Raw genomic sequence first — 21,400 nt, 5'->3', positions numbered from 1 at the left:
ATTTTACTTATGAGATAAGTACTTCTACAAAGTGAAATTCAATTTGACACTACCCCTTTGAATAAAACATCTATCAGTTGTTGATCATTAATATTCATTTTAATTAGTTTTATATAACACTGATAGAATAATTTATAAAATATTATTAAGTCAGTCCTATTATGTATAATATCATCAGAGGAAGTATGTAATTAGCTATATTTTATAATTCAATTCCAATAAAACCAGTTCTCTGTACAGTTATATTATCACCCCAAAGCTGTCCTAGTGAATTATACCTAGATGGAGGCAGATAAAAGAACTGAAGTAAGTAGAGATTAAAGAACAGGTAACAGTATTAATATTAATATTAATTTACTGAACATATTTTATTTAACTATAACCTCTTATGATGTAGAATTTGCTAAATAAAAGAATATTTAATAATTATTTCATCTTCCCTATAGAAAATAAATATACTTTCTCGTAGTGAAAATTAACAATTGAACAGAATCTGACAGCATTCACTGTAGAAATTGGAATCACTCTTGTTCAGGCTTGATCAATGTAGCTTTTATATGTCCATGACAGGGTTTTTTTGTTTGTTTTAATGACTCTTTAAAACAACTAACTGGAGCTAGAGAGATAGTATAATGGGTAGGACACCTGAAATGCATGTTCTGGGTTTGATCCCCAGCCTCCCCAGATGATCCCCTGAACCCCATCAGGAGTGATCCCTGAAAACATATTCAGGAATAAGCCCTGAGCCTACTTTGTGTGGTCCAAAAACAAATAAATAAATTAAATAAACCACTGACATAAATTCTGAGTATTAGAAAGTTAGTACGTTGAGATAACTTTATATTTTAATGGAAATCTTTATGGTTTTTATATTTTATAATTGAGGAGGCACCTTCACATTTTCTGGCTAAAAAAAAGTTACTGAGAAAAAATGTAGGAGCTGAAGAGAAAAAATAGAAAAGATGAGAACAAACAAAAGTCAATTGTCCTTTTATTTCAATTTTTATTTTACTTTTATTTTCTGGTTTGTGGGTCACACTCTGTGGAACTCAGTGGTTACTCCTGGCTCTGTGCTCAGAAATCACTCCTGGCAGGATGGGGGACCATCTGGGATGCCAGTATTTGAATCACTCTCTGTCCTGAATCAGCTGCGTGCAAGGCAAATGCTCAATTGGCTCTGATCAGACTCAGGGAATCATCCTTGGTGGAGTTTGAGAGACCATATGGGATGCTGAGGATATAGAAGTCAAGCACCCTACTAACTATACTATTTCTTCAGTCCCTAAAGTGATTTTTTTCACTGCAGTTAGTTTTTATCTGAATAAGAGAGGAAACAGTTTTAATTCGCATTTTTCTGAGAGCACTTTTACAATAAAAGACTAAGGAAGGAACAAAATATGCTCACATTTTAAAATATTTTAAAGCTGGAAGTTTAGAATTCATTATAAAGTTTTCTAGTATATATTATTGAAATTCTCTATAATTATAATATTTAAAATTGTTTTTATCATTATAATGTTTCTTATTTATTCCAAATTTATTTATTTTTTATAAAATAAAAATTAGAAATTTACATTGGTGAGAATATATATATAGGCCTTGGGTATATCCTGTATTCTCTACAGGGGCTATTCCTAGTGCTGTGATCAGAAGTGACCCCCTGGCAGTGCTTAGGGAGTCAAATGTGGTATCAGAGATCTTTAAGAGGTGTCTAACAAGGATCTTGCATGCAGGTCTAAACATGATCTGTAAGGCAAGCACCATTACCCCTGTACTATCTGTCTGGTCCTTATACAGATTTTTCAAGTGTATGTTTACTTTTTTAATTTGGCACTGTGATTTACAAAGCTGTCGACAACAGGGTTCCAGACATCCAATGTTTCTAACTCCAATCTCACCATATTCCTTTAACAATTACTCTGTGTTCCATCCCATCTCCTAAACTAACTCCTTTACAGATACATTTTGATTAGTAGAAATGAAAATGCCAGGGTAGATGAGAAATGGAAGGAGCATGGAAGCTAGAAAAGGTCTGGTATTAAGATCAGGGCAAGGTGCAGGGGCTTTAAACTCATCTACTTATATAGATAGTGTACTTGTATATAGCTTCATTACTAGACCCAATACTTTGAAATGACTATATTTTACTATAGAAAGTCAATTAGAATGCAAGAAAATGTAGAAAGAAAGGAAAAGCATTTATCAATATATCTGTTCATGTTTTGCCTATATGTTTGCCTCTATATGTTTTGAAACACATATAGAGGATAGAAATAGATAAAAAATTATTTGAAAGATAATTACTTGAAACAAATTTATTTAAAAAAATTATTTGAAAGATGATTCAAAATTAAATTTCCTAAATTTAAGAGTACTAACAAGAACAAAATAAGTAGAAATATTTCTTTTATTTACATTTAAACACATGCAAGTATCCTTTACTGACTTTGGAAATTCAGTTTTACTTTATAATAAAGGGAATTTTTTAATACATAAGGAACAAATCATTAAACTTAACCATTTCAATTTCCAAGAGTAATCAGAATCCCAATTAACTAATAATTTGTTATGTCACCTCTTAAGAGATAATAGTGACATAATAACTGAATTAATGCATACTCACATGATGGGTTGTTTGGTGTTTTTCTATCAATAAACTCATTGAAATTCAAAAGAAATTCAGTGTTATTATCTGATATTTTAAGGTCACTGCAGTAATCTCTGAAAAAAATAGGATATAACCATTTAAAATAGACAAACAATGTACAGATTAATCATAATCATAGCATTTAAGAAATTATGTCTGAGGCATTAAAGTTATTTTTATTTCTATTTTTATTATAAATCAATTCTTTGAAGCAAAAGAGTAGAGATTATAGATAACATTTATTAAGAACTTGACTTCTGGAGAGTAGGTGTTGAGTACTGGTTTTGCTATTTTTAATCACACTAGTCTACTCTATACTGTAGGTATATATCATTTACTGAAAATTTAGTCAATTCATTAATATCAACAGTGAGCCACCACATATTAGGTGAATGTGATAACCAAAATAGCATAGAAAGAAATCTATTAACTAGTAAGAAAAGGTACACTAATCTTCTTATTTGTAAATCTCTTTTAAAACTGACTTGCATTCAGACAATTAAAACATCCCGACTGGATACATAAAATTTATATCTTCAAACAGATACGCAGGTGAAAAATGGGATTATTTTGACAGTCTTAATTTTAAGATCATTGTGTTTATTCTTTTTTAGGTACCAACTGAAATTTGACTATTGCACTAGATTGATAGCACAGCGGGTTGGACATTTTTGCCTTGCATACTGCAACTTGGGTTCAATCCCAGGCACCCTATATAGTTCCCCGAAACTATAAGGAATAATTTCTGAGTTTAGAGCCAGGAGTAAATCCTGAGCACTGCTGGATGTGGCCCACAAACCATTTTTTTTAAATTATCCTAATTTAATTTAATTTAATTTGATTTTTTGACTTTGGGGCCATACTATGCAGTGTTCAGAACTTACTCTTGACTTTATACTCAGGGATTACTCCTGACAATGCTCAGAGATTAAATTTAGATTAGCTGCAAGTGAGGCAAATGCCTAACCCTAGTACTACCTTTCCAGCTCCAATTTGATTATTTTCATTTGATTGATAGTTAAATCAATTAATTTGAATTCTGGAAAGGTTCCAATAAATTTTTGTATACTAATGCATTTGTTATTTATATTATAATATCATACATTATTTACTTCAAACAATGTTTTATGCAGATCTTAGAAATGATGATACATTCAATTATATAAAACTAAAAGTTCACATTAATATCATTATTCATTTTAGCAGGTAAGTCTAGAAATATTGAGAAGTTATCAACCTCAAGTAAACAGACATTTTCACATTTTTTGTAACTGCCAATAAATACTTTTGGCTGTTTTCTCTAAAATAACATTTATTTTATATCTTTTTATTTTTAATTGTCAAATAAACATGTCATTTGCTCTTTCAAGTAAAATACTTCATAGAAAAAAAAATCAAAGAGTACCCATTCAGCCCTCAATTCAAATAATACATGGTCTTTGAGTCAGCCACTTTCCTTTTATGAGTAAAGCTTCAGTTTCCATCACAAAGAGAGTTAAATGACATGTTTTCAAAGGTATAACTCCAGTTGAATGGATTTTAAAATGCAATTGGCTTTCCTCATCCAATGATTGCTGGATTATCAAGATATGATGAATTCGAGTATGGCTGAATTGAAATAGAGTCACTGTAGTGTCCAAGAAATCATATCTAAAATGATTCTGTTTTCTGAGAACTGAATGTTGAAAAAATATTGCCTTATGTGATCTAGGGATTCAAACTGCCTTTATATATTAAGGCACCACAAACATAAGATTGAAATGATCATAACCAACACAATATAATCAACAGATAATCAGAAATAGAATTAAGTAATAAATATTTGAAATGCAAAACTGTCACCTAAATAAAGTGTCTCAGTTGAGAGAAATGCCTACATTTCAAAAAATGAACAGAAAACCCAAATATTGTGGTTTATGGAAATTTTATAGTACAGTTTATAAAATTTATTTGATCTATACTCATTTAGTAATTGACAAAGTTTAATTTGACTTCTTCCGCAAGAAGAAGACTTCTTCCCACTATTTTTGGTTATAATTCTAGCATAGATGTCAAAAGACCAGCATTCTGAATTTTAATCTTACAGAAATAAATGGTGATGGCAAATAAATCAATAAAATGCTATAAACAGTTACTAATAAGCTATTTTTTTAAATCTCACAGTTACTTAAAAACACTTTGTAAGTAATATAAAAAGCTTTTCTAAAGTGATCTTTGTTCACTATATTTTAAAAATTATTTTGTTGTGCAATAGCACAACAGGTAGAGCATTTGATTGCACGTAAAAAACCTAATTGGGATCCTTGGCATACTAAATGTTGCGCTGAGTTTCCAGGAGTTAATTCTGGGCGCAGATCCAGGAGTAACCCCTGTGCTACCACTGTGCTACTCACTGTATTAGCACCCTACCCACTGTACTAACAATCCAGGATGACAGGATAATTCTCACACATAAAATGTAAAAAGTTAATATTACAAATGTTTTAATTCATTTAGAAATAAATAAGCCTATATTTGCAGTTATGTTCATTTGAGTATTACATATATGCTACAGAGTAGAATCAAACGCTGGTGAAAAGTAACACAATTGGATTATCGAAGTATTTTAAAAATTGTGTGTTAAAAGTGATAAAGATGTATATTAGAGATAACAAGGGCATTTTTTAAATAGGAATAAACTTTGGTGGAAAGAAATATTTTAGCTGTAAAATTTATAAGATATATCAATATATTATAATGTTTTCTCATAAAGCTATGTTAGAATTTTTGTTTGTTTGCTTTTGCTTTTTTGGGGCACACTCAGCAGCACTCATGAGTTACTCCTGGCTCTGCACTCAGGGGACCATATGGGATGCCAGGGATCAAACCTGCATCATCCTGGTCTGCTGCATTCAAGGCTAGTGCCCTACCACTATGTTACCACTCCAGCCCCATTATGTTATAACATTAAACATCAATTATAAGGTTAATATATAAGAATATACGCATATTTATATTTGCATATACTTATATTTATAGGCATATATATTTATATACTCAACCATATGTTTATACATATTCATAAATATAAAAAAATCTGCATTATTGTTGAGTGCACTCTTATTTCCAATAAAATCAAAGTATATATGTGGATTGTTCACTATATAATCCCTGGTCTGCTCATTGTAGTTAGTAATCAAAAGTAAATTGAAAAAGTTTTTTTTTTTGTTTTTTGTTTTGTTTTGGGTTTTGGGCCACACCCGGCGGTGCTCAGGGGTTACACCTGGCTGTCTGCTCAGAAATAGCTCCTGGCAGGCACAGGGGACCATATGGGACACCGGGATTCGAACCAACCACCTTTGGTTCTGGATCAGTTGTTTACAAGGCAAACGCCATTGTGCTATCTCCCTGGGCCCAAATTGAACAAGTTTTAAGTTTATGTTTTTTCAATTGTTATTCTGTCTACTTCACTAACTACCAATGTAGTCTTGATGGCAGTTTAGGAAAGAAATTTATTAAAGAAGTTATTAAAACAAACAAAACCAAAAAGTAAAGAGAAAACAAACCTTGGTGCTATGAAGGTATACCCAGATTCTTCAAAATTATCTGGTTTAAGTGTTTCTGAATCTGCAAAGACAGTGTTACAGGATGAGATAAGTGATCTACTATATAGACTCTGATATTCTTAATAAGAAGGCATTTTAATGATTAGCTAGTAAGAAAATCAACTATACTGCACCTCTCCTATTAAAACACATTAGTGAATATAAAATTATTAAACTGTACAATAAATTCCATTTAGTTTCAAAATATGAGCTACAAGCTAAATCATATAAATGTGCCTATAATTTTCTCCACCAATTTTACTAACCCTAGCATAACCATGACATCTTTAAAAAAGTGATTTATCTTGATATGCATTTTACTTAGTATTCCAACATAATAAAACTTTACTAACATTACATTAAATTATTTTCATGGACTCATAATGCCATAGTAACTTAGTAGCATTCATGTTATGTATAAATTAAAATGTAGAAGAAAATAAACACATATATTTAAACCTAAAAATAAAGATAAATGTGAAACAGTTTCCATATTAAAAACACAAAAATACTCTTTCCCTACTTTTTGTTAATAAGATTTGAGTGAACATGGAGGAAATCCTGGCAAATGAGAAGCACAGAGGATAATATCTGATAGAAATGAAAGTACCAGTGAATGTGTCAAGTGTACTAAACAGGAAGAAATTGAGCAACAAGAAAAAATACTTGCCCTTCATTTTTCCCTTTTTTGCTGTGAAAATCCATCAGAAAGAGAAGCAGGGAAACAAAAAAAAAGAGGGTAAAGCAAGGGGGGGTCACAAACAATATTTTATTCAATGACTTCCTTGAATAAAAATATTGTGAATAGATCAGTGGTTTATTTATGTACGCATAAGTCTGGAAAAAAGAGACATTTTAGAATATTGTAAAGTATGTCATGTCAATTATTTCTAAAGCTCCCTTTCTGTACTGTGCTTATTTCAAGGGTCTATTTTGCAAAGTGGTTAATGCAGGTGCAATACCAATGATGTTTCCCTAACACAAAGCATTTACCAATCATCACAGACACACTAATCAGCCCCTTATTTGCCAAGTGAAGAATCAGCTCATGCAAGGTTGCTGGTTTCTAAAAGACCATCATATCTATTAGTTGAAAGTGTAAATGTCAATATAAAAATTAGCGCAATGTAGTATGAGAATCAGAGAACAAAAATAACTGACAAAGAAAGGTAAGGAACTATAGCAAACTTAGGTTCATATGCAAACATACATACATGTCTATTTTTTACTTTATTGCAACAACAATTTTAGGTTGTTAGTAATAATTAAGTGATTTGCAGATATGATGGTCATTTCATTTTACTAAATCTCACCACTAAAAACAAAGTTTAACAATGCCTTAGAATATGTTTTAAGATTAATAATTAACTCCACATTCTAAATGATGCTTTAAAAATGTTAAATCTAAGATGCTGACAGTAGCCAGTTGGGTTATGAAAAGAAGTTAAATGCCAAATCAAAGACTAATGCAATTTAGTCCGTTGAAGAGGTGGAGCACAATCTTATTATTGTCAAATGCAACAACTTAAATAAAAGTTAAAACTTTTTTATCACGATTGACATAGTAAAACTATGTGAAACATTTCATGCCAACTTGCAGACCTTAAGACGAAAGTAGCAACAGAGGATAAAGCATTGCAATAATTCTATAAGCACAAAGCAAGCAGGGAAGCATGGTGGGGGACTGCCAGATAGACTGGAATACCTGATCATATTCTATCCAGGTAGAATATTTCTTGTTCCTTGCATGTTTGGAATGGGTTAGAATCATTGCTGTAGATTTGGTAATAACACCTACTCAGTGTATATATGTAAAGCCTTGGGTATTCCAAAATCTAGATGTTTTACATATCTGATACTAGGAGATAAATATAGACCCTGAAGTTGCTTTCAAGTACTTACATCTGGCCTGAGTTATTGTATCTTCTATTTTGGCTTTTATATAGTAAAAACTGTAGGTTGGTAATACCAAGGCCAAACTGCAATAGAAACAAGAGAAACATAAACACAAAACAAACAAAAATGAAACATAACAACAACAAAAGACATCAAATTCATGGAAATTTCAAAGATCTTCCTCATGAGAATTAAAAGATGTTTTAATTTGACAGAAAATGTATTCAGCAAACCTAATACTTAGTTCAGTCTTGTTATGCAAAATACCCAGTAGTCTAAATTATAGGAAGGTGGAAAACATATGAGAAATATGCTAACTGAACCTATAAATTAGTTGTAAAAATCACAGGTACTATATTATTAGAAAAGTGTTAAATTGTTTGAGACATAAACATAACTATTATGGGTATGTTTAAACAAATAATCTACCACATACATCCCTTATGTAGTGAATTTATATATAATTTTAAATTGCCTTGTATCAAATATACACTAATAAAAATTAGAAAATTTTTGTTGTTGTTGTTGTTTTGGTCACATTCGGCAGGCAGCGCTCAGGGGTTACTCCTGAGTCTATGCTTAGAAATCACTCCTAGCAGACTGGGGGACCATATGGGATGCCGGGATTCGAACCACCGGTCCTTCTGTATACAAGGCAAAAGCCTTACCTCCATGCTATTTCTCCAGCCCCGAAATCAGAAATGTTAAAAGTCATTTATTATATAAGGCATAAGGAAACCTAAAATGCACTCTTGAATTACATATCTACTACTATTTAATACCAACAATTTAAATTATTCTAATTGATTAATTTCTTGTTTGGAGGGACAGACTGGGTAGTGCTGAAGACTATGCTCAGGAATCATTTCTGATGATGCCATACTAAATGCCTTGAGAATAAAACCAGGTTAGAAGCACACCTGCTATCGTGTCTCTCTTACCCAAATATTTATTGTTTAAGTAGTCCCCCCCCCTTGTCTTTAGGTGAAAACATTCAGATTTCTTTATGGTATTAAAAATGATTGTCTGATCATCCCATTCATTCTTACTCAAAAAAATAAAAATACATAAGGATGCTTTAATATTTTGTAATTTTCCAATAGAATGACTATATATGTAATATCCCACTATTATAATGACTATTATAAGTAAAGAATAAATAACTCTTCTATATATTTACAGTTGCAAATATTGTTCTCTGTGCATTTACTGTAGAAACATAACCACAATAGGAACAAACATAATGGTATTTCTCAGATTCCCTATGCAATAATAATAATAATGATTATCATTAATGTTTTTTTTTTCTGGTTCTTGAGCTACACCCCATATAATGGTGCTCAGGGTTTATTCTTGAATCTGAACTCAAAAATCATTCTTGGTTGGGTGTGGTTAGATGTGGGGGGCCATATGGGATGCTAGGGATCAGATCCAGTTTGGCCATGTGCAAGGCAAGCATCCTTCCTGCTGTTCTATCACTCCAACCCATGATTATTTTTTAAAAAAAATATCTGATTGATGTAATGAATTGAGCCATTTGACCTTTACTTTTAATATTAAACTAAAATTTAGCATTATATAGGAAATGTTGTATGCTTCTAGGCTTCTTAGTATTTTTAAATATTAGAGGATTTAAAAAAAATGTCATTGTTTGGGGCCAGAGTGGTGGCACAAGCGGTAAGGCATTTGCCTTGCACACAATAGCCTTGGTTCAATCCCCCGCATCCCATATGATTCCTTAAGCCAGGAGTGATTTCTGAGCATATAGCCCTGAGTAACCCTTAAGTGTTACCAGGTGTGGCCCAAAAACCAAAAAAAAAAAAAAAAAATCAAGAAAAATAAAAATAGTTACTGCAGTTTCATTGTTTCTCAGGCTTATATATTTTTATGGATATCAAAGCATAGGACAAAATATGAATTTCAAGTTTTTACTGATGACTACATAAATAAAAATTCACTCAATTAATTTTCAAGCAAGATTTTATTTGCTACAATTTAATCACTTAGTCAAGATAACAAAATGAGTGGATGCTTCCTACATCCAACTCCTAAATATTTCTCCCTCATTAAGTAAATCACTAATTTTCCTTATGGGAAAAGGTCAGAGAAATAAAATTATATGATTATTTAATGAAAATCTCTACATTTATTTTATAGAGCACTTCCTTTGAGTAGAGACAGATTAAAACTAAAATAAGCAGTGCAATTAGACTGAAAGCAAGATGACCTTTCATGATTCACTTGCCTTTTATAAAATCTAGATCAGAATTACTGAGCATTTGAATATTGTCTCCACAATTCCTCTCAAGGGAAATCAAGACACTTTTATTGCCTCATAAGCATTTATTACTAAGAGGAATGTCTTAACAAAATCTGTTGATGTTATATTAGGTAGGTCCGACAGTGTCACTCTGTAAACTTGGATTATATCTTATTTACAAAAACACTTACTGTGGAAACTCACAAGAAACATCATAGAAGTCTTAAAACTCACATAGAGAATATACGTTTTTATTGGTCTACATAAGTCTTAGGTTGTTATTAATAGCACATTCCATTGTATAGAACAATACATTTACGTGTAATTATTTCTATCTTAAGGCAAAATTATTTCTTCAACCTAAAGCAGATAACCTCTTCACCAACATTCCTAGTCAATGATGCCATTACAGGCAGTGTTTGCTATCACTATCTGTCTATATATAAAACTCCAGACTAAGGCTGCTTTATTTTCTCCTAGGGATTACAGTCTAATGAAGTCAGTGACTACAAGATGGATGTTAGAGAAAATGCCATGTTTTTGTAACATACAAATTCTTGGTTAAGTTAGTTAAATGATCTACAGCACATATACATTTATTCTACAAAATTCAATTGCTAATATTCTTTATTTCAATGGAATAATTACTATATTACAAAATCTGGCATCTAGACTTAAGGAGAGAGTGGTCACCAAGTGAAATTTAGACCCTCACACATTAAATAAAAATATGATCTTTTGTTTTTACAACTTGGACATAATATATTACCCAAAATTTTTGTTACAAATTCATTTGCAGAGCTGCAGGGAAGTACCTAAAATGCAAATTGATTTCATCTGACTTAACATTGTTGATTCAAGAATAAAATGTGTGAGAAAAAATACACATACAAAGGGAGGCTGGGGTCTATTTAGAAAACTGATTTTCTGAGTAGACAGTGGCAGAAACATCAGGGAAACCAGTTGGATTAGAAATATGTGATATAAGTACTAGACTTGGACACTCAAATTTACTGTGCATGAAATGGAAGAGACTGAAATCTTGTGACAAAGAATGAACAAAGAACTGAGAAAATAATATTAATGTTGCATATCGAGACTAGGCATACAAGAAAAAGATACTGACTATATGTCACACTAATTAGCATTAAAAACATATTGAAGATAGGTATAAAAAACCCAAAATCTTCTAGATTGTATTTACGATTAATTTGAGACAAACCATCATTGCTGATTCATTGTCAGGGTTAAAGGGTCCACGTTTTTTAAACTTAAACTCTTTTCATATAGGAAACTAAGGCAAAGATCACATTCTTATGCCATATATTCAATATTTTATTTCGTTATGAAGTAATCTCTAAAGATTCTGCCAAATTATTTTCCTCCTACATCATTTTTTTTTTTTTGGTTTTTCGGGCCACACCCGTTTGATGCTTGGGTTTACTCTTGGCTACGCGGTCAGAAATTGCCCCTGGCTTGGGGGGACCATATGGGACGCCAGGGGATCGAACTGTGGTCCTTTCCTTGGCTAGCGCTTGCAAGGCAGACACCTTACCTCTAGTGCCACCTCGCCAGCCCCCTACGTCATTTTTTGACACAATTGTTCACCATTAAATCATGACTAATTATTATTGAAGAATAAAAATGATGTTCAAAAATATTTTAATGTGTATAGCGCTGCCTAAAACTAATGAGATCAACAGATACAAAAATGTCCAATTGGGGCCGGAGAAATAGCATGGAGGTAAGGTGTTTGCCTTGCATGCAATAGGACAGTACTTCGAATCCCGGCATCCCATATGATCCCCCAAGCCTGCCAGGAGCAATTTCTTAACATAGAGCCAGGAGTGTCCCCTGAGCGCTGCCGGATGTGACCCAAACTACCCCCCAAAAAAGTCAAATTAATAGTTGTTCTCATGTTATCCAATAGATTAAAATATCTAAATAAGAGAGACTGGAATATAGTATAGTACATCATTAATACTTATGTTCTCTACTTCTACATCTATTTTATACAGAATACCAAGACATCATAAGAAAACAGACCTAAGAAAGGATCTAGCAATGTAGGTTCATCTAAAAGTTATATGTATATCACAAACCAGCAGAGATGGGGAAATTATTTTTTATTAGGAAAAGAATGGTTAGGTCCACCACAATTAACAAGATTATATATGCATTGTTTGTTTTTAATGTATAGTCACAGATCCCTTTGGACTTGAATATTTTGATAAAAATATCTAAATTTTCTAATAAATTTGGATTTGACAGAAATATTTAAATTATATAAATATTAATAGAATAATTATATTTATAGAAGCTTGTCTGTGATCTAAGTTAGATATTAAGTATGAAGCAGGTAACAATCAGAACTTTGTGCTCATAGTACTTACTTGAGAAAAAAGTAAGCAGTGGAGATATATTTTTCTAAATATGCTTATCTGTGATTCTATTACACATATCTGTCAAGTGATGGTGAAAGTTATGAAAATGCAAAGCAGAGGAATAAAGTGAATATGATATGTATTTTACAAATTTAAATAGCATTGTTAGAGCAGTGCTTTCAAGACGATAAAAAATAAATACAGGGCGGTGATGAATAAAATACATCAGAGCATGTGAATAACAAGAAAATTAATTCTAGACAGGAATATCTTCAGTTTCAAAGGACCTAAGGTAGAAGAGTATTATTGTTTATTATGAGTTGCAAGGAAGAGGGTAAGTATGGTGTAAGCTAACAGCTGATGTGGAATGACTAATCCTGTGGACTTCTTTTTTATAGCAATGACAAAGTTTTTGAAATTGAAAAGAGAAAAATCATTGGTATTTTTGATTGGAAAAATAAAATAATTTAATAATATAAGACCACTTATGTAACAGTGTTGAGTAATGAGAATAAAATGGAGATACAAGTCAGTTTCGTAGTCAGTTTTTGGAGGGGAAGAGGACACTTGGGGGTTCTCTCGCTCTGTGTTCAAGATCACCTCAGGGGGCTCACAGGGCCAGTTAGTAGTGCCATCAGTGTCAGTGATTGAACCCAGGTAAACTGCATCCAAGGCAAGTCCTCTCCATGGTTTTGTGTTTGTAGTTTGATGTGATGTCTGTTATAGAAAAGAAAGAGAATGAACTATATAGAAAATTTCTAGAAATGAGGGCCAGAGAGATAGCATGGAGGCAAGGCATTTGTCTTGCATGCAGAAGGACGGTGGTTCGAATCCCTGCATCCCACATGGTCCCCCGAACCTGCCAGGAACGATTTCTGAAGCGTAGAGCCAAGAGTAACCCCTGAGCGCTGCTAGATGTCAACCCTCCCCCCCCCCAAAAAAAAAAGTTAAAAAAAAGAGAAAATTTCTAGAATTAAGATGGAGACGATTATTAAAAAGATGGATGGTAGGGCTTGTAACATAAAATTCAGTCTCTGGTGAAAGGAGTTTTAGGAAGAGGGAATGAGGATCAGAATGGGCAAGTACAGTTCTGAGAACTGAGGAAGCATGATCACGAGGGAATTCTGTGAGTTCAGAGAAAAATAAGAGCAATAATGTGAAGGGAATGCTTGGTTAGAGATACAATCCTTAAGAGATTATAGAATATTCACTGATAAACTTCTCCAAGTTCTATCCATTCAGAGGAATTAGGTTGTTACAGAACTAATTCATATGAGTTAAATTATATCAACTGAAACTTCTATATCAGATTCATTGATAACTATTTTTCTTAATGTTTTTAATCTCTATTATGACTATACAGATATCGAACTAGTTTATATTATATATGTTCTATAGTTTAGCTTTAGATAACTAAATTTTCTCAATATTAATAATCTCTACCATAAATACACAGAACATCAAACTAGTTTATATTACATATTTTTATAGTTTAGGTTGCTATAATTTTTCTTTTTCATATTGCAATTCAGAATTTATAACCTTAGGAACTGGAAAGATAGTGCAGCCCTAAACATCTACACAAGATTATATCATACTTGCCTTGCAAGTGACTGACCCAAGTTTTATCTCTGGCTGCCCATATGGTCCCTCAAGCCTTGCCAGAACTGAATGCTGAGTCTAGAGCTATGAGCAAGTATGAGAATTGCCAAGTATGTTTTAAACAAAACAAAAAATATAACAAAAATAAAATAAAATAGAAAAATGTATAACTCTAGCATATTTAAATCCTGAAAAAGAAAAGTTACATTTTAAGTATGCTGCAAATAGTTTTAAAAATGAAAATCAATTAATGGAAATCTTAATGATTATCTTTTGGAAAAATAAACACTAAAATAGGTGAAATACAGTTAACTAAATATTTTATACAATAAAAACATATAATTACCTGTAATCTGTGCCATTAACTGGAGTCCATGTGTATGTCCTGTTTCCTTTGTCAATATATCTCTAGAAAATAATTTACATTCTTATTTTAAATTTTATTAAGAATATGTAGAAAGAAGACTAAAATTAACTTAAAAATTTTGTGCTCCTTCATTGTTATGTAAAAATGCCTTATCTATTCCACATATACTGTGTTCTAGTTGGGTGTCAATATTTTAGGGTAAAAATATCCACATGATCATTTAAGGAATTAGAAGCACAAATTTGTAGAAATGCATATTGAATTATTAATCATACATCTTCGAAAATATATTGTAATAATAAAATAATATACAGTTCTTTCACCATTAAGAATGCTTAAGAGAAAATGGTGTTATTAGGAGTTAATGCCAGGTTTCCAGGTCCAAATATATAATCATTACATTATTGTTCTTATAAGGACATCACTATAGTATTTATCAATTGAAAATTATAAAAAATTACTCAGTATTATTGAAAAAAAACAAGCAAAACCACAATGATTATGAAGTATAGGGTTATTTAACTTGTGGGTACAAAATCCTTGGTATTGAATATTAGCCAAGAAATTAACATTTTTTTTTTTTTTTTTTTTTGGTTTTTGGGCCACACCCGGCGTTGCTCAGGGGTTACTCCTGCCTGTCTGCTCAGAAATAGCTCCTGGCAGGCACAGGGGACCATATGGGACACCAGGATTTGAACCAACCACCTTTGGTTCTGGATTGGCTGCTTGCAAGGCAAACGCCTCTGTGCTATCTCTCCAGGCCCTAACATTCTTTCTTATATTAGCTATACATATATAGTGGCACAAAGGTATATTTTTAGTTCATTCAGTTCTCCTGCTTCATTACCCTAATAAAAATTACAGTCTCTAATTAATACCTATTAGTGGTGTTAGGTAACATAATAAGTAGTTTACAATCATCTGTTTATTTAATCAAACTTTTAATATAAATAGTATTATTTTTCATGGTAAATTCTGAAATATAATAGTATTTAAACTCTAGAGGACTTAAATTGGCAGGCTGACAGAAAATGTATGATGCTAAATTCATATTGTAACTATTATACAGTGCTATCTGTATAAACATCTATGTGGCTTTGTAGAAGATGAGGGGAGTAGTAGGTAACAGGAATAGTGAAAAGTTTTGGACTACGAGAGTTATTAAAAGAACTAAAATAAATGCTTATATATTTATTCTATATTAAGAAAACATGAAAATATAAGTGTATCAAATTATAAGCAATAATATCAGATGAGTGTAATATGCCAGCTATTTTAATATTATACAATTTTAATATATACAATAATAAAGGTCTATAGGTGAGTAATTGTCACAGGAACTTATTGGTGTGACAATAGAAAAAAGATTTACTTAAAATCCAGATTAATTTGTAAATTGAAAAAATTGTGAAGACCAAAATGTTCATGGAGGATTCCAGCAAGGAAAAGTAGAAAAACTGCTGCATTAATTACTTCTTATCTTTATGAAGTAAGGAAGTAAACAGCATGCTTTAAATCTAAGTAAAGCTTTTTTATTCCTCTCTCTGGTTAAAAAAGACAAACTGATTTGTACTTCTCTTGGTAATGTAATATACTCCATTAGATGAGAAAAGTTACCCATTTAGGACAAACCAATTGAGGAATTCAGGGTAAATGTGTGAGTATTTTGTATAAATGTACATATATATACATATATATATGTGTGTGTGTGTGTGTGTGTGTGTCTGTGTGTGTGTGTGTGTCTGTGTGTGTGTGTATACATAAAAAAACTCATACAAAATTTCCAGGCTTCTGAGCTTCCATATTTTTTCTCTATATATCCTAACTCTCAAACATAGTACTGCTATCCCTGATATCACTGATAATAGATATAATTCTCATATATAAGAGTTCTTTAATGTAAACAAAAAATAGTATTTGTTTATTATGTACTTGAGTCAGTGATAGATGAGGATGGCTGTTTTACTGCATGATATATTTTCAGATTTAAATGCAAGGTAATTATACTACAATGTTCACAAATTTTTATACAATACAAATCATACCAGAACAAGTAAATAAGACTTTTTTAAAAAATATATATTAAACTTAAAAACCATACTTATCTACATACTGATTGAATAAAAGTGATTAAATATTTTCAACTTTGTCCAACTGGAATAACTTAAATTAACATATATAAAATATTATTTTATTTAGTTTGTTTTCATTTTGTTTTTCTATCACAACTAGTACTTGGGGCTTACTCTTGGATATCAAGACAAACACCCTACCCCATGTACTCTCTCAGGCCTTGTGTTTTATTTCTTATGATCATAAAACACACAGACACAAAATAAAATTTAGGATAATATATTTTTAATAATGTAATATCACATTAAGTAATATTAATAACAATATTTTAACAAAAGAAGAAAAAGATATAAATATCTTACTGATATCTTACTCTGAAGAAAAGAAGAGTACTATAAAAAATAGTGAAATATTGTTTATTAGAGAAGTTCCTGTTTTATAAATAAATACGACATTAACAAAAATAAGTTACTGATACCAACTATTATATATCCATATTGTGTGTGCTACTTTGTATATTATCTGAATATAAAATAATTCTAAAATAATTCTTACCTCATCTTGAGATTTAACCAGAGTTCTGAATGTTCTGTCTCCACTTTCCCCATCTATCATTTTATTGCGAATCTGAAAAAAATGAAACATTTGTTTTATTGAAGGAAATCAACTGGCCTATAAAAGTATGATTATTAAAAATTAGTTTTTGAAGAGTTGGGTATTTTAGAACAGACATTAAAAATAAGTAGGCAACTAATTTTACCAGCAATTTCAGGTGTTCTTTGGCAATAATTTTTAAGTGTTGAACTGTTAACAAAATTAAAAATACAACTTCGACAAAAATTCGACCGTGAAATTTTACTGTGTTAAATTAAAATGGATAAATTAACCTTATGAGATAGTTAATATTACTGTACTGCTTAGTAGTGATATTAAATAATACTGAACTGACTGAAATTAAAGATATTTTTTATCGGGGTCAGAGTGGTAGTGTAGCAGTAGGGCATTTGCCTTGCACGCGTCTGACCCAGGATACACCCTGGTTCGATACCCCGGCGTCCCATATGGTCTCCCAAGCCAGGAACGATTTCTGAGCGCATAGTCAAGAGTAAGCCCTGAATATCACCGGGTATGGCCCAAAGACCAAAAAAAAAAAAAAAAAAAAAAAGATGATTTTTTTTATCATTATATAATACCATCACCATTATACTTCATCAGAAATATTTGTTAATAACATATAAAGAAAAATATTTTCTACAATACATAGAGTAAAATATAAAAATCAAGCACTAATTAAAATTCCTTGTGACAAGCTATAAAATTGAAATGGTGTTTTTGGTACAGATAAGAGGAATGATGACATATAGAAATTGAAAAAAAATCTCTAGCTAAGAATCTGGTTTAAATTCTAGTTTTGCTACCAGCATCTGAGTGACTACAAATAAGTTATGTAATTTTTTTGGTACTCTAAAAACAATCTACTATAAAAAATTAAAAAAAAAAGGTTAATATACTTATTTGGAAGATTCTTGGTTCCATGACAAATACAGTATAATATTATTACTATTATTCTCATTATTATAAAAGACCTTTTGGAGGAAGTGACATTTGATTCTGGTTTTAAAATATAATATTTTGAGGGGGTGGAGAGATAGCACAAGCGGCCGGGTGTTTGCCTTGCATGCAGCTGATCCAGGACAGAAAGTGGTTCAGATGGTCCCCTGTGCCTGCAGGGAGCTATTTCTGAGCACAGAGCCCGAATTAACTCCTGAGCATCACTGGGCATGATCCAAAAACCAAAAAAAAAATTTTTTTGGAGCAAAGTGTACTAAGACAAACTTGGTAGCTTCTCTTGTCTCTACATTTACTGGATATTTGGGATGTTTGATTCTCCTACAACTCATCTTTCAACATTATATCCTTATTCTATCATTTTTGTCTGTTAAATTATAAACTTTTAATTTTATTGAAATAATTAAACTATATTTGTGAAAAGAGAAAAATTTGGTCAATTCAACTTAAGATACTTCTTTCACTTTATATGGAAGATTTTAAATCTAAGATATTTCAGGATCTCGAAGCATTAAAAATAACATTCATCTTTATGTACTCAGTATCTAAGATTAAAACTAATCTAATTAAGTTATTCAATAGATACCTGTGGGATAGATGAATAGTGATATCCCACCAAAAGGTAATAATTAGATCTAGTGATTATACTTACCTCCACCTTAATATCATTCTCTAGCTCTGCATCAAGAAAATCCAATGTTACTGGCTCCTGAGATTTAGGATTCTACATACACAGAAAGAAAATTAAGCACATAAAATATTATAAAATGGTGCTATATATAAAATAATTTTATGTTACTCACCTAAGGTACATTAAGAAAATTCTTTCATAATTATTTTGAGATAATAAATAATATGTAAGTTAAAACATCAAATAAAATGTGATAAAATAATAGCTTAATAGTTCCATTTTGTTAAATGCTACATGTATAATCACAAGATCATGAAAATTAATAAAAATAATATTTACAATTGATTTACCTTAGTTAGGATGAAAAATGATGAATATAACTATATGTATCACTTATTTGACAACAAAAACACTATTCACTTTTATTGTTTTTTTTCTAAATATGTCATTACTGGAGGGAAATGCTATTTTTTATTTTATTTTATTTTGCCTTTTGCTTTTGGGGTCACATTCATCAATGCTCAAGGGTTAATCCTAGCTCTGCACTCAGGTGGAGCACTCATAGTGGAGCTCAGGGACCCATATGGAGCAGGGGGTAGAACCTGGGTCAACCATATGCAAGGCTAGCATTCTTCCACTGTAGAATCTCTCCAGTTCTAATTCTCTCTCACTCTTTTTTTTTTTTTTTTACTTTTTTAACACCCCCCCCCCCAATTCTATCTATTAAGACAGAAATATCAAGGGAGAGCTCAAAAACATTCCCCCACTACCACAAATTATGTAGTTGAGTTTCCCAAATTTGGGAAAAATCCAGAGGTTAGCACATCTGGGATGCACTATACAAAACCAGAAAACAAACAAACAACAAAAAATGAAATAGGATTTAGGAGTTCCGAGATAGCAGAGTGTGTAGGGCACTAGCCTTGCACAAAGCCAACTGCGTTTTATCCCATGAACCTGATATGGTCATCTGAACCATGCCAGGAATGATTCCTGAGCATAAAGTCAGGAGTAAGTCCTTAGTATTACCAGATATTGCCCCCCAAAACAAATCTATGTATATATACCTGATTATGTTACTGTCTACTTATTTTCCTTGTTGGATCAAATATTCCATAGAACATGAGAGATGATTTATTTAGTTCATGTGATATTTTTCAAATTTCTCAATCATAAATTGAAGATTCGGTGAATTAAAAACATATTTTCTTATAATACTTTCTAGACATATAGTAAGTCAGTAGAATTTTATATTCAGTAGAACAATAAGTCTGCAAGAACTGTTATTTTTAAACTCAAAATTACAGCATATACGATTTTTCAGTTGTAAAACTCAAGAAAACAGAGGTTTATTTTTAATATAAATACTACCAAGATATGATTAATGAGAAAGAAATAAAATTTTATGTTAGTTCAAGATCACTAAATATTAAATGATCTTAGTTTTATAGTCTCCCAAAATATAGATTGTCACTATTTAAACATTATTTTAAGGGAATAAGAATAACTAAAGTGGATTGTAATTTGGGGCCAATAGTACAGTGAAGAAGGTGCTTCCCTGGAACTCAGTCTGAGTTCAGTACTACTTATAGTTCCCAAGTACTGCCAGGAGTAATCTCTGAACTCAGAGGCAATAGAAAACCATGAGCACTGCCAGGTATGACTCCATAAGAAAGAAAACAAAGTGCATTAAAATCAATCATTGTAAGGTACTGCTTGATATGGTATAGATGGCATATATGCACTTTTTAACTATGATAGAAATATTTCAAAGCTTCCCTTTAAGAAACAGTTTTGATATGGAGAGATAGTGAAAAGCCTGAGGCTCCTTGCCTAGCATGTATTTGTGGTCAGGACAGGAGTCCCAGTTCCCAAACTGCATTGCAGGGAGAGGCTGCATTTCAGGCTGAGCCTCTGAGCACAGAGCCAGGCGTGAACTCCAACAGAAGCAAATAAAAACTTCAATTCCATTTAATCAATGAACGCTCTTGATCTTGATGGTTTTGAGAACAGGAATTCTTAAACAATTTCAAAATATATTCCCTTATTTGCTTTTTAAACTCATGTTCTCACTTGAATATGTATCTTACGTGCTTGTCTCTATGCCTGCTTTTTCCACTCTGGTGAAACTCATGTACTCTCAGAAACACCTATCTTTCTGTCTCTTCACACTAAGTTTCAATAAAAACATCTTGTTTCACACAAATAAAACACCTCCACAAAATACAATCTCAACGATAACTGTACATCTATTGAAGAGTCATTGTTTCTGGAATTGTTTTTAAAAACAGAAGTCCTTTTCTTTCTTTGTTTCTTTGTTTCTTTGTTTCTTTGTTTCTTTCTTTGTTTGTTTCTTTGTTTGTTTCTTTTCTTTCTTTCTTTCTTTC

The 21,400-nt window shown here is 31.5% G+C and overlaps 1 protein-coding gene across 1 annotated transcript in view; it reads right to left on the bottom strand.

The window, feature by feature from the left end:
* CACNA2D1 (calcium voltage-gated channel auxiliary subunit alpha2delta 1) overlaps positions 1-21,400 on the bottom strand; it is a 394,888-nt gene that overhangs the window by 28,949 nt on the left and 344,539 nt on the right. Inside the window, exons 19-25 of the mRNA XM_049776752.1 lie at positions 19,035-19,106; positions 17,369-17,440; positions 14,720-14,781; positions 8,134-8,210; positions 6,902-6,922; positions 6,193-6,253; positions 2,624-2,721 (exon numbers count right to left, since the gene is read on the bottom strand). Of these exons, the coding sequence (XP_049632709.1) occupies positions 2,624-2,721; positions 6,193-6,253; positions 6,902-6,922; positions 8,134-8,210; positions 14,720-14,781; positions 17,369-17,440; positions 19,035-19,106 (463 nt within the window). The remainder of the gene's footprint in view (positions 1-2,623; positions 2,722-6,192; positions 6,254-6,901; positions 6,923-8,133; positions 8,211-14,719; positions 14,782-17,368; positions 17,441-19,034; positions 19,107-21,400) is intronic.

The sequence above is a fragment of the Suncus etruscus genome, chromosome 1, assembly GCF_024139225.1.
Source record: "Suncus etruscus isolate mSunEtr1 chromosome 1, mSunEtr1.pri.cur, whole genome shotgun sequence".
Taxonomy (NCBI): Eukaryota; Metazoa; Chordata; class Mammalia; order Eulipotyphla; family Soricidae; genus Suncus; species Suncus etruscus.
This window is presented reverse-complemented; position numbering and strand designations above follow the sequence as displayed.